This window comes from Lissotriton helveticus, chromosome 7 (assembly GCF_964261635.1).
Source record: "Lissotriton helveticus chromosome 7, aLisHel1.1, whole genome shotgun sequence".
NCBI lineage: Eukaryota > Metazoa > Chordata > Amphibia > Caudata > Salamandridae > Lissotriton > Lissotriton helveticus.
Window position 1 is genome coordinate 1114889083 of NC_136068.1, and position 14459 is coordinate 1114903541.

General features: G+C 46.5%; 1 protein-coding gene across 2 annotated transcripts in view; it reads right to left on the bottom strand.

The window, feature by feature from the left end:
- Nucleotides 1–14459, bottom strand: part of MTNAP1 (mitochondrial nucleoid associated protein 1) — a 229966-nt gene that overhangs the window by 49454 nt on the left and 166053 nt on the right. For both annotated transcript variants that reach the window (XM_078654266.1, XM_078654267.1), the window contains exon 2: nt 10029–11584. In XM_078654266.1, the coding sequence (XP_078510392.1) occupies nt 10029–11577 (1549 nt within the window). In that variant the 5' untranslated portion in view covers nt 11578–11584. The remainder of the gene's footprint in view (nt 1–10028; nt 11585–14459) is intronic.

Consider the following 14459-nt stretch of genomic DNA (forward strand, 5'->3'; position numbering starts at 1 on the left):
CGATGCAATCCAGGCCATCGTTTTTTCCTCATTGTGCCACAGGTGCCAGCCATATGCAAATGGACCTGAAGATTCCAGCTCCCCTAGGAGTAAACGAGTAATACTTCTTGTTTTTTAAGTTAGGGTTTCACTTTGTTCAGCATCTGCTTTTACTACAGATTCAGATTGGTTTTGCAACTCCCTTTTTAATTCTGCACTTTTAACTTTCAGAAAATCTGAAAATGGATAATGATCTTGGTTGACACTACGTAGAGGTTGACAAATGCCTTGTTGTAGAACTTGCACCTTATTCACAATGTAACTAAAAATAAATGATTGTATCACTCATTCACGATGTAAGAAAAAACATTTTATAGCAACGTCTCAAATTCACAGAATCATGTTCATAATGTTGGCTGTATTTTGTCCGTTTTCAAATATCTTATTCTATTAGAAACTATCGCTGAGAAACCAGGTTTTCTTCTACAGATGATTAACAAGTTTTCCATTTTCATGGGAAGAAACCCAGCGATGGCTCCTCCGCTATGGGGGAGGAGCTCCCCGCCCCCTTCCTGCCAGCAGAAAAAAATAAAAGAATAATAAATCGTAGTTTATTATCATATTATTTTGTGTCCCGGGGTCCTGAGGGCGGGGCCTGGGCCAGGGAGGATAACAGGGAGGAAACCTATCTGACAAATATACTGGATTAATAGAGGTGAAGTAACAATTTTAACATGAATCAAAATGAGGGGGACTAGGAGCCAGATTATGGTCCAGTACCCATGCTCCTCACTATAATAGACACGTCTAATCAGTGTGGGTACTTGTTCCTATGTGGAGAGGGTATAGAAAATGTTAAAGAAAAGGTTTGGTTGGAATATATGGTTCCAGGGGGATCTTCCTTATTTGGAAGTGTTGTCCTCACACACCCCTGTGCTTTATCATCGGGTGTTTTGCTCCTTGTGGGACAGGCGTTGCAATGCACCACGGGTCCGCGAGAAGGCTATTTGTCTGTCTTCTTTTCTTGTATCAGCCGTGAAGGTGCATGTGGGTGTGTGAGGTATAATGTGTGAGGTATAATGTGTAAGGTAGAGAGTGTGATCTTAAAATTACCTAAAGGCAATCAAATTTTATTCAGAGACCCTTCGGTAAGGTTAAAAACTAAGATGCGGTAGTGTGAGCAAGGTTATGATACGCAGTGGTGCCGGGAAAGTCCCATGAAGCACGCAGCATGCTGCTCACAGTTGAAAATCTAAGAAAGTTTCAAGAGGCACAGGGGGGGAGAGGAAGTGATTAGGGAAGAGGTGTGGCGCCGCTGCTAGGGCGACTGACTCCGGAATCTGAGGATAACGGTACGATCCCCGGCACTGGCGGCAGATTAGCCCAGCACCATGTGACTCTGGGCAATAGCTTACTTAATCTTCCCGACGGCCCCAGCGCCTAGAGACCCTTACGGGTGGTGGTGCGCTTTACAATTGTGGATTATTATTATTATTTATTATTGTCGCAGTATATTCTCACAAAGGTTTTTATGCACATTGTAGTTACGCACCGGATAGCTCCCTTGTCTTGCAGTGGGAGGAGCAGGAGGTGTGGGCTAAGGGAATTGAAAAGGCATATATCATAGGGACGCTGGTGTTGCTTCCTGAGACCGTCCTATGCCCAACGTACGCTTTCTGCAGTGTCACGGTCAGCCCTGTGTAACTGAAAATGGAGGAACAGAGCTGTTGTAAGCGGCCAAGCGGAGACTTTATCGTGCTGTATGCCAAATGTGGTTGGAATGGTATGGGATGTAGCCAGTGGTGCAAGAACTGGGCCTATGTGCATAGGACATAGGGCTGAATATTCGGAGCTCCTAAGCCCCCTTGTGAATGTGGCGGTGCGAGTAATTCATAAGAGGCCAGAGGATGCCGCCCCGCCCATACCAACGAGTTCATGCTAGACCGTAAGCGTTTGAAAAAGCTAATAGTGAGTGGGATTGGAATGTTTATAAATAAATAGAGGAATTTAGGGAGTATGACAATTTTAGCCAATGCAATGTGGCCTGCCATAGATAATGGAAGCTTGGACCACACCGGGACCCGGTCTTCCAACCAATCCACACCGTGGCCATAGTTGGCCTGCCATACTTCCTCTGGGTCTCTGCTGAGCCACATATCCAAGTATTAATAGGGCCAGTTGCCCATTTCAGAGGGTATTCTGAGGAAAAGTGCAAGGTGGAATCGGTCAGTGGAAAGAGGACAGACTTGGACCAGTTCACCTGGATACCGGAGTATCCTCCGAACCGCACAACCTTGTGTGTCAATGAGGTCAGGTTAGTCTGGGGGTCACATGCCATAGGGTAATGTCATCTTCATATAACAAGATTACTAATCCCCTTGATGTGAGGCCTATACCTTTGTCTGCGTGATGTTGGCAGATCTTTGCTGCGAGGGCTCCATAGCGATGGCAAATAACAGCAGCGAGAGTGGGCACCCCTGCCTCGTACCACATGTAATGGGGAATGGTTTGGAGATGAGGCCACTGAGCCGTACATGAGCCACATGGAGTTTGATTTGATTGATAAAGTGAGAGCTAAGGCCTAATCGCTGAAGCAGTGGGAAAATATATACCTATTCTAGCAAATCGAATGCCTTAGACGCGTCCAACTACGCAGCCGGGGCCATTACCGGTGGATGCAAGTGGTGCCATCCCTGCACAGATGGTGTGGAGGTTGTGTGAAGTAGGCCGCCCCAGAATAAAGCATGACTGGTCCGGCTTCACAATCAGCTGCAGTAATGGTAGCAGTTGATTTGCCAGTAGCGTTGCGAATATCTTATTATCTATATTTATTAGTGACAGGGGACAGTAGGAGTTGCACTGTGTGGCTGGCTTGTCGGGTTTAAGCAATGTGACTATGACTATCTCCCTTAATAAAGGGAGAGAAAGCCCATGACAATGGAATCCTGATACATGTCCAGAAGTCGAGGAGCTAGGAGCAGGGTGTTTTCTTTGAAGAAGGCTGTTGTTAAAACGTTAAGGCCAGGGGCCTTATCACCGTGTAGACTCGCAATCCCCTGACAAAAAGCCTCCACCATTTTAGGGGAGTCCAGATACTCCTGATGGGCGCTGGTTAGCCATAAAAGCTGTATAGTATCCCAAAATATTTTTTGAGGCCCTCGGAGCAGGCTATGGGTGTGGCAGAGTATAGTTGGGCATAAAAAGAAGACATAACGTTCAGGAGGTCAGGTGGGGAGGAACATATTCGGGCTTCTGCAATACAGAGCTCAGACACATAAGTAGAGGCATGTGGTTTGTAAAGTAGCCCAGCTAATGTCGCCCTCACCATAACGTCAGGCCTGAGCTTCTGTACCTAGATAGTATGTTTCCCCGAATCACTTCGTCTTTATACTCAGTCATTTTGTCATGGATGTTAGCTAGTGTGTGGGTCTTGTGAATGAAAGAAGCCTGGCTGTAGGGTTCTGATGTCAGATTCAAGTCTAGAAGAGAGTGACCCACAGACAGCTTTGAGGACGCTGTTTTGATTAGCAATGGAGACACTCCGCACGACCATCTCAAAAGCATCCCATGGTATGGAGGGAGATTGCATGGAGCCAGTGGTGTGCTCAAAATATTCAAAAAGGGCCGCCTGAATTTTCTCCCTAAAAACAGCGTCACGGAGAGCGCCTGGTGGCATATGCCAAGTGAATGCTCATGGTAGAGTTAGGGGGATCTGCAGGACGAGCTTCACCAGGGCGTGGTCGGAAAGTGTATGTGGCAAGTGGGTGATTGATTTAGTCCAAGTCTGTGCATCCGTGGAGATCAGCCTGAAGTCGATTCTTGACCATGTATTCTGATGTTAGGAGAGACATGTTCCTTTGCGCGCATAGCGGTGCATGAGACGCCAAATATCCTGCAAGTGTTTATTGGAGATCAATGTGTTCAGGATTTTGGCCGCCGGGGCATGAGGACGTCTAGATGTCTGGGATCTATCCCTCGAATCCTCTAGTGGGACATTGAAGTCTTCCCATCCCCCAAAATACAGTCCGGGGAGCCAGTGTCAGACATTTGTTTGCACACCTCTGTGAATAATTCCGGGTCGTCAGTGTTAGGCTCATATACTGTGGCCATAATCACGGGGTGCTTGTAAAGTGTGCCCGCTAATAAGACGTATCGTCCAGGTTTTTTGCTAAGGCCGTAGATGTCCACCAAGGAAGGCCCTTTTTTAACAAGATAGTGACACCCCTGGCATAGATGGAATATGCTGATAAATATGTCCCCCCCCCCCCACCCACATGCGTATAGCCGATGACCAGCGACCTTAGCCAAATGGGTCTCTTCCAGGAAACAGATATCGATTTTGTGTATAGTAAGATAGACATGGACTAATTGTGCCTTCCTGCAATCATTCAGCGCACGCAAATTTCACATGAGGCAGGATACGCAAATCATACTATCTACTATTAGCAAGGATGGAATTGGATGGGCTTGAATTGGAGTAGCCTATAATGGTCCACCTAGGCCGTGAGTGCAGTGCGCAATGAAAAAGTTGATGGCAGAGTAACAGTGCATGACATTTAGCCAACAGTGCTTCATAACCTCAAAACCTCCCCAGCCCCAGACCTTTTGAGTGACCAGAACAGTTGCACAATGATAGGCCATGTCGTCTTTCTGTGATCCTTCTCTCCAGTCAGTCAACTTATTGATTAACCTCTCTCTCTCCTCAAACCTCAAAATAGGCCCCTACCCCCCCCGCCCCCGCCCTCATTCCTTATCTACAGTGGGTGTTATGACCTTGGCGTGGACAGGATCTTTAAAGAGGACAGGCTTGTATCATAACATTCCCTTAAGTCTGGGAACACGGCGACCGGGAACACACAGAGGAGGGATTCCAAACCATAGTGCACCACTTGCATAAGGATAACGGAACAGAAATCCAGCCCTTAATTCTTATTGGATCCCCTCCCGGTTAGAGTCCGACACACACACGTGTCTAGTCTCTTCCTTTTTTGTACTAATGCGCCTCAGTGAGCGCCCACGTCAGAAAATCAGTCGTACTCATAATTTCCAACCCGGAACCAGGGTTCTTTGGATCTTTAAAATATTGATTACCCGTCAATTTATATACAGGATTCTTCGCTCAACCACACCTACGTTTCGCATCGACCCATAGATGCCTGGGTCTATTTACCAGCCCTGAAGAGTCGGGTCGACTCCACTTTTGAACACGACGAAACACGTGTCGGCTGAATGTGGATCCAATAAACGTCTTTGAAAAGTTTGAGAATATAAGATCTGCTGTTGTTTTCTACCTTATTGTTACTACTGTTTTGTGTGTTTTTACACTGCTTTGTGGTTGCGAGAGCATTGCTCCTGTTTCAATAACGAAGGTCGTCTAGATTTTCTTGGAACGGTTTAGGGTTACTCCGTTCGCTCTTTACGCACCACGCCACAGACATTATTTCCCTACGAAGTGTAACGTTTACTCTAGGTAGAGCGCCTTCTATCTGTAATCACTATAAACCCTATCAGCTGTCTCTTCTGAGTGGAGGAGTGTGTTTCAAAGAGGATGTCCTATCTAAGGGCTCCGTATGAAGGCCCACCTTGTGGAATGGGGTTGCTATACCCACCAGCTCCTGATAGGAAGTAGAATCGTCCGGAGGAAAGGGACGGGCCCAGTACAGGTCAGGCTCAGTGTCCCCAGGTGGATCTGTATCGTAAGAGTCCCATGGGGCAGCCGGTGGAGGAATGTCATATGCATCATAGCCTGCCCCATGTCCGCCCAAGTCAGAGTGAGGAGACCAGTGGGATGTAATATCAAGGCGTTCTCCTGGAGTAATAGATGGGTAAATTGAAAGTTGAAAAACAGGGTGAGGGATGATTGAGAGAGGGGTAAAGGGCAGGTCACATTATCAATTGTTTTGCGCTGCTTTGCTGGAACTGGAACATCCTAAACTTCCTCAAAAGGACACCTGGCGCTTGGGAGCTGGAGCAGCAGTAGATCCCACATGGCGGACAAGGATCTGGTCTGTATGGGGATAAATGACCAGGTGTTTCTGCATTGCAGTGTAGGGTGACCAACCGTCCGTAAATTTCACGGACAGTCCGTAATTTCGGCCGTCTGTCCGTTGTCCGTGAAGGAATCTTTAACGGACGCCATTTGTCCGTCATTTTAACAGGGCACCGGTTGCCCCACCCTAAAGCCGGCACAGCTTGCACCCACCTCCCTTCTTCACTCCGATGCTGCATCAAAGCTCCTCAGATACTCAGCAGCATTGGAGAGGCGCAGGGGGGTGGCAGCCCTCACACCTCCAGCCCTTGATGAGCTGTTAAGAGGTGCTTCGAAGGTGACTGAGAGGGAGGGGCTGCAGCTTCAGGAGCAGCGACATCTATTCACATGCAAACAACCCTGAATGCATCATGTCTCTGCAGTTTAGAGGGGGGCTCACACATTCCATATCTACCCAGGCCCCCAAACATCCTAGACTCCGCCAGATTACACAGATTACTGTCACTAAATTGTAAGCAAACCTCGATTCTTCAAACATGCAGTCTATAATGTAATACAATAAAGAAATGGCACAATCACACCCACACTGATTAACTAAGTATGGAGGACAATCAGTTAAACCAGTTCTCTTAGAGTATCTCCTGTAAGTACTGTACATCACAGTGGGGGATGGCATTTTGGACAGAGAGCCTGTCTTCTTGTTGTCTTGTGCAGGAAGGGGCGAGGAGCCCAAGATGATACTAGAATACTGCATGCCCACCCCTGTGCCCACCCTGGTGGATCCTGTTCCCTCTCCTGTGATGGCTCCTGCCCTCCCCTCAGTGATGGCTCCTGTCCCCCATGTGGTGGCTCCAGTCCACCCCCCGCCTGTGATGGCTCCTGTCCCCCCATGTTGTGGCTCCAGTCCACCCCCACCTGTGATGGCTCTTGTCCCCCCCTGTGGTGGATCCTGTCTCCGCCCTGGGTGGCTTCTGTCCCAGTCCTGGAACGGCCCCTGCAGCGAGGGTGAAGTTCTTGATGGGCCTCTTCTCAAAAGGGCTCAGCTCAAAATTAATATGGAAAGGTGGGCGAGTAAGTAAGTGAAGGGATGGGTGAATGGCTGGATGAATTAGTGAAAGGGTGAATGGATGAATGAAATATTGAATACATGGATAATGAGAGAGGATGGATGGATTGATGAGTGAGGGGGAAGGATGGAGAGAAAGTGTAAATAGCTGGATGTATGGGTGGAAGGGTAGCTGGATGATGGATGAGGGGAAAGATGGATGAGGGGAAGGATGGATGGATGAGGGGATGGATGGATGGATGGAGGGGAAGGATGGATGGATGAGGGGATGGATGGATGGATGAGGGGATGGATGGAGGGGAAGGATGGATGATGAGGGGAAGGATGGATGGATGGATGATGAGGGGAAGGGTGGATGGATGGATGATGAGGGAATGGATGGATGATGAGGGGGTGGGTGAAAGGATGGATGGATGATGAGGGGGTGGGTGAAAGGATGGATAGATGATGAGGGAAAGGATGGATGGATGATGAGGGGAAGGATGGATGGATGATGAGTGGGTGGGTAGAAGGATGGATGGATGGATGATGAGGGAATGGATGGATGATGAGGGGGTGGATGAAAGGATGGATGGATGATGAGGGGAGGATAGATGGATGATGAGGGGAAGGATGGATGGATGATGAGTGGGTGGGTAGAAGGATGGATGGATGGATGATGAGGGAAAAGGATGGATGGATGATGAGGGAAAAGGATGGATGGATGATGAGGGGAAGGACGGATGGATGATGAGGGGAAGGACGGATGGATGATGAGGGGAAGGACGGATGGATGATGAGGGGAAGGACGGATGGATGATGAGGGGAAGGACGGATGGATGGATGGATGGATGATGGGTGGGTGAAAGGATGGATGGATGGAGAGTCGGTGGGTGAAAGGGTGGATGGGTGGATGATGAGTGGGTGGGTGAAAGGATGGATGGATGATGAGTTGGTGGGTGAAAGGATGGATGGATGGATGAGTGGGTGGGTGGATAGTGGGTGGGTGAAAGGATGGATCAGTGGATTGGATGGTGGGTGGGTGAAAGGATGGATGAGTGGGTGAGTGGATGGTGGGTGGGTGGATGGTTGGGGGAATGATGGGTGGTTGGATGGATGAGTGAAATGATGAATGGATTGATAAGTGCAAGAGTGAATGAATGGACGTATGAGTGAAAGGGTGGATGTAAGGATGGATGAGTGAGTGAAAGGGAGGGTAGATGGACAAAAGGATGAATATATGTGTGAAGGAGTGACATGATAGGTGGATGAGTGATAGGGTCAATGGATGGATTCATGAGTGGATGAGTAGATGGATGGATGGGTGGGTGGATGGATGGATGGAAGGAAGGCTAAGTAAAAGGGTCGATGGAGAGAGAAAGGGAGGATGGATGGATGACTAAAAGAGTGGATGGGTGGAAGGATTAGTAAGTGAAAGGATGGCTGGATTGGTGAAAGGGTAAATGGCTGAATGGATGGATGGGATGAAGAGTGGATGGATAAGTGTACAGATGGATAGGGTGAAATGGTGGATGGATGGATGGATAATGGAGGATGAGTGAAAGGATGGATGAGGGGATGGATGAAGGGATGGATGAGTGAAATGATAGATGGAAGGCTACATGATGGATAGGTTTGCAAATGGTTGAATATGTTTGGAAATGGCTGGGCTTACTTATATACTATTGCGCGACCTCTGATGTGTCTGTAAAACGTACCTATTGTCCTGAAGTTTTGTCCTGAATTTTGACCTCCTGTCCTGAATTTTGACCCTTTGTCCTGAATTTTTACACTCACTGTCCTGAATTTGCACCAATGCCAGGTGGTCACCCTATTGCAGTGGTCTCTTCTTGCAGCTTGTGGAGGATCGGTTCAACAGTGCCGGCGCCAGCGTCAGATTTGCAGGTCGATGCCGAAGGTCTCAGCTCTGAGGGTGCCTGCGGTTTCGGCACAGAGTTTTTGGTCAGTGCAAGGCAGATGTAGTAGGCGCCGAAGGTCGGCTCAGTACTGGCATCAGTGTAGCTGGGCTCAAGTCTGGTGATACCTGGGGTGCACCAGATTTAGGAAAACAAAAAAGTGATGGGCGGAATATTTGAATTACTATTAGGCTCTGGAAATTACTCTGGGCTGCACTCCACCGAATCATTGTTTTTTTGTCCCTTGTGCCACTCCAGACTGGAACGACTGGTCTGGGATTGCTTAAATTCCTGGGGAGTCGGTCTCGCAATTCGGGCTGGATTATTCTTAGATTACCAGAAACAAGAATGATTTACATGGGGTTGGCCTCCCTCCTAGTGTTACAAACAATGAAAATTGATGGACTGGAATGCGGTTCAGAGAAGTTGCCTACTATTTTTTCTCAACAATTAAAATATTTTTTAGAGGCTGTTGAAAATGGAACATTTACTGTACAATGGCAGACATCCTGTTCCTCCAGTCCTCATTTAGAGGTGTGCAGGCAAACTGTAAACTTCTGAAGATGGAGTCCTAGTTGTCTCCACCTTCAGAAATGACCAGCCAGTTGTCCATACACCGCAGGATGGGCAGATTCAGTGCCTTGAAATATGTTTCCAATTTACAGCAGACCTTACAAAAACAACCCCTGATTTTGAGGGCTTATTTCAGTAAAAACAAAACATTGCCAAGTGGGTTACCATTGATGCCTAGTGGCCTATCTAGCAGTCTGTTTTCACTAAGAGCATGCTTGACAAAAATGCTATGCCAAATGGGTGGGGAACTCTTATTTTGGTTGCTGAGCATCTGCTATAATGCAGGCAGGACAGTGCCAGCCAGATGTAGGGACGGCTTCCGCTGCCCTAAATGCCTGTTGGCCCATCCGTCAAACCTTTCATTTTTTTCCTACAGTCTTTTCAGGGACAAATATAGAAATGTATCAAAACAATGGGTTTTTCTACCACTTATTTTGTTTGTTAATAGATCTTGTGTTTACAAATAGCTGCTTGTAAAAACGTAAAAAAGAAAAAACATACAATATGCTTATACCATCATACATACCAGGCTGCTGTTTGGGGTGACAGACATATTCTGTTGAACTGACGTTAGCATCCCACCGGTGGCACTTGCCGGGGACTACCCCCAGCTCCTGATAACTGGAATAGAAATCAGGAAGCCACTGCAGTCCCACAGAATCCATTTGAATATTGTGTCTGCATACAGTTTCCTGGAGGTAAGTTAGCTCATGTTTTAACTGGGTATCCACACATGATGTCTTCTCATTTTTCTGCACTGTCAACACTTCCCCATCACGGTCCTTTAAAGAGTGCAATGATGAGATGGGTAGGGTTTGCTGTTCATTCGCAGGAGCCTGCTGCAGACAAACCACACAATCCACAGTTCTTCCTCTTTCCTGACCTGTGTCCGCTGACCTCCAAGTGTGACCTATTTTTTGGAGGACAGAAAAAGAGTCACTTGCAGAAATCAAATTCTCTGCTGAATCTTTTAGAAGCTTATCCTCTACCAAAGTCCTGATCTCTGGTTCTAACTTCTGGTTGAAACTGGTGTCTCCTATGCTTCTGTTGGTGCCTTTCACCATGGGGCCCTTAATGTTCTCCCACAAAGATGTCTTTATTGCACCGTCCCTGGTTTCCTTCTCCTTAATCCAAATACTTGCTTTTGCTGAACTTTTATCAAGATGCAGTGCGCTCATCTTCTCACAATGTTCCTCTTCATAGGTGTGAAATGCATCCCTCTGATCCCTTTTACCTTTTATACTTACAGCATCTGCATTCAAATTGTCTTCTGAGGTGAAATTCTTGCTATTCCATTTAGTAGTACATGAATTATAGTTTGATATATTGTCACATTCACTCACTTCTGGCAGTAATGTCTGCTTTCCATGGATAGACGATTGCAGAACTGTAGTTGGTAACAATGCATATTCCTGTTTTTCCTGTGATATCAATGCCACCTTCTCTTCCTGTGCATGTGGTTTAATGGAATCGCTAAAATCTATATCTATCCTATTGCGCAGACCCACAGTGGCTGGAGAAGAGACTTTTACAGAGTGTGTCAGCATTGTTTCCTCTGTGCGGAACGAGCCTTCATTGTGGCTCAATAAGGCACACTCCTGGCTGTATGTTTCTTTGGAATGCGTGGTCTCAGTTGGATCACATGGCACTTGCTTTTTTGGTGTAAGGCCTTTCAATGTTATTTTGGACACTTTCACCGGCCTCTTTGTTTCACTGTGTGCTTTTTCTATTAAAGTATTGGTGCTAGTTTTGATGTCAGCTGGACACTTTGACTCCATGTGCTCTGTTTTTTTCTTTTTTATTGTAACCTCTGTTTTATCTTTCTTGGCAACTCCTACTGATTGTGTATGTGTAGCTGCAGGTAAATATGTCCTTTGCTTTTTTAATTTTCCATTTGGTTGGGTCTTAATAGGCCTGGGTTTGGCAGCTGTTGCACTGAGAGATAGTACTTTTTCTGGAACTGGAGCTGTCTTCCCTTTGACAGCCATTTTACAATGAGGTAAATGGGTCTTAAGACGTTTAAATGGCTTTCCACAATGCGGACACATTACCGTTCCTGATGAAGCACCAGCCATCTTCTTCCTGAAAATGATATAAAACAAAGCAGACATAAGTTTGAGTTGTATAGATTATGTACTTGCTGATGGCCTATCACAACAAAAGGTGCACACATAATTATACTGTATTTGTGAGTCAGTATAGGAATGTTCCCTGCATGGAGCTCATTCATGAACCCATACCCTAAGTGCCTGACCTCTTGTTTCTGGTATCCTGGTTTTAGACTTTGGCCCTGGTTCTAGTATGTGCACAGAGCCCTAGACATAAGTAAGGTCCTGAACTTGTCCTGGGGCCTGGAGGCATGCATGACCTCATTGGATGACAGAGGACTACTTCCCTTGCCGTTGGTTTAGTACATACATCGCAAAGGCAGCATATCGCATTTTGTCAATCCATAGATGTGACTAGACCTTTTTATCTATGTCACTAGAGATGAAGCGTATTGAACCACTAATGTAAAGTTCCACTGCTAGAAGCTTTTCGCAGTTTCTACTGTGGACATCCTGTATTGTATGCCTGTGTGATTGTGTGTGTGCGTGTGTAGCCTGCATGGTATGTGTGACAGAGCCAGAATAACAGAGGTCCATGAGAGGGATCCAAGTTGGACGCCCGAGACCTGGTTTTTGCATAAGATGGAGATGAGGTGGATTTCCCAAACAGCAGAAGTGTATTGTTGACATTCCTGAAGATGGGGGGAAGAGACCTAGACAAAGAAGTGAGTGAAGTGGAGATAGAGCTCCTTTAGTAATTGGATTAGGCATTTTGCTTACCAAGAAGCTGATGATTTGTCTTTCTTTTTTTTTTAAACTTTGTTTATTGAAGAAAATCACAGTAGCACAGTACATGATTGAATGACACATTGCATAATATCATCAAGAAATTACAAGTCAACAGCAGTCAATAGCCCTCAAGACACATCTCCCATCAGTCTCTCCTGTCGGAGCATTTTGATTTCTACCGTGGGCGACACACATATGTATCTCCCCTGTCTTTGTTCCAGTGGGACCACTTCCTATCCCATTTCTTAGGGCACCCCCTTGCCTTATAGACCTCCGTCTCTGCCAGCATACACCGGTCCATTTCTTTGCCCCACGATGATTTGCCATTCTGAACAAAGGTATTTGATGGACTGTGGGGGTGAGCAGTGCAACTGCAGACTCTATTGTGCACGGTGAGGAAAGCTTTAGGTGAGGTATGTCCTTTTGTCGTCCCCCGATTACTCCTTTAGTTTCCTGGTGACAGCCAGATGTAGAAACCACACCTGTTTGTGAATGTTGTGGGTGCTCCAACTTGAAGACTACACTGCAGTCAGAAGCATCATTCTACACAGAGGCTGGATAGCAGCCTGGTAAAGTAAAATTGAAAGGAAAACCCTCTCAAACCCGTTCTGCAGTTGCAGCCAGTGCACACACTTCTCCTGTCTGAATTTGGTGTATAAAAGTAGGAACTCACTTCTTCCATTTCCATGTCCCCTGTAGTCAAGGAAGGGAGTGCTCTGCAGAGTACTCAAAGGACTGCTGTGCACCTAAAGCTGGTGCCTGCTTCAGTGCCAGGTTGCCAGAGGTGAAGGGATATCATCTGATCCTTGCTCTCTTGTGAAGACCTGGGTACATGTCCTAAAGTACCTAGGAGCCTGCTTGCCTTCCAACCCTGCAGGAGGAGTGTCTGTTATGGAGAAGCCAGGTGGCGGGTGTCCCAGCTGTCTAAAGTGGGACCCAAAAGAGCGAGTCTGTCTGCAATGGATGCTTTGCAGGAAAGGCAATCCGTGTGGTCTGTTTGAAGCTGCGTGTCAGACCTGTTCTTCGCAGGCTGTAATTGCACACTGAATAGTCATCCTATGCCTTATCAAGTGATAGTTGGCCTATGCGTGGTCACAACTACACAGGGGGAGCAGACTGGACGTGGCAGCAACTGCCCAGAGTGATCGGCCTGTGCATTGCTGCAACTTTTCAGTCATTGACCTGCATGTGGCCGGAACTGCCCATACGAACTGCCCATGTGAGGGGCTTCTATATCTGCTGAAGCCATGACAAGCTAAAAGAGGCTGCACCAGAGTCAGAGTGCTGCCTGGCTGAATCCGGACCCATGCATGAACTGCTGGCTTTGGCATGAGCCCAGACCGAAACTAACAATGGCTTTTAATTTTTTTTAAATAATTAATACTTAAATAAAAGTTAATGTAATTTATAATGGCAATAGCTTAAACTTTTGTAAATAACTTTTGTGAAGATTATGTTCAGTGTATTTTATTGTGACGAAAATCCAATAATAGAAGTGAAATTTTTTTTAAATTTTTTTTGGTGATGTATTTTTTCTTTATTAATGTTGCATTTTTTTTTTTTTTTTATTATAAAGACCTTTATTGATAAAAATCGCAATTACAACACAGCGCAGAGCCCAGGGCTCGCGAATACAGTACATTGCAATACAGAAACGCGAAGGATCTGGTCCAGGAGTACAGAGGTCTAATTTTAAAGGTTGCGTTCCGAAGGATAGACAAGAACAGGATAACATAGCACAACAGGGTGATTCCGGCCTGTAATAATCAGGATAGCCAATTGCATAATACAACAAAAACGCCAGAATCGCGCGCATCACGTAAAAAAATGTCTAAACCCAGAAAGAGGAAAAAGAATAGAAGGCCCATAGAACAAAAAATAAAAACAAACCCCCCCCATCCACCCCCCACCCTGCACCTCTGCAGCTGGCTACGGCCTTCCCCCCCCCTAGCAGCGTGCCTGTCGCCCAATAAAAGGAGTCCCGAAATGTAGAGAGTAAAGGAAGAAACCTAATCTATATTCCCATGAAAGGAAAAGCGGGGAGGAGTCCACCACCCGCCCCCCGGCTCCACCCTCCCGTAAAGCCAACAGTACTAAACATGACATCCGGCGGCATCAAG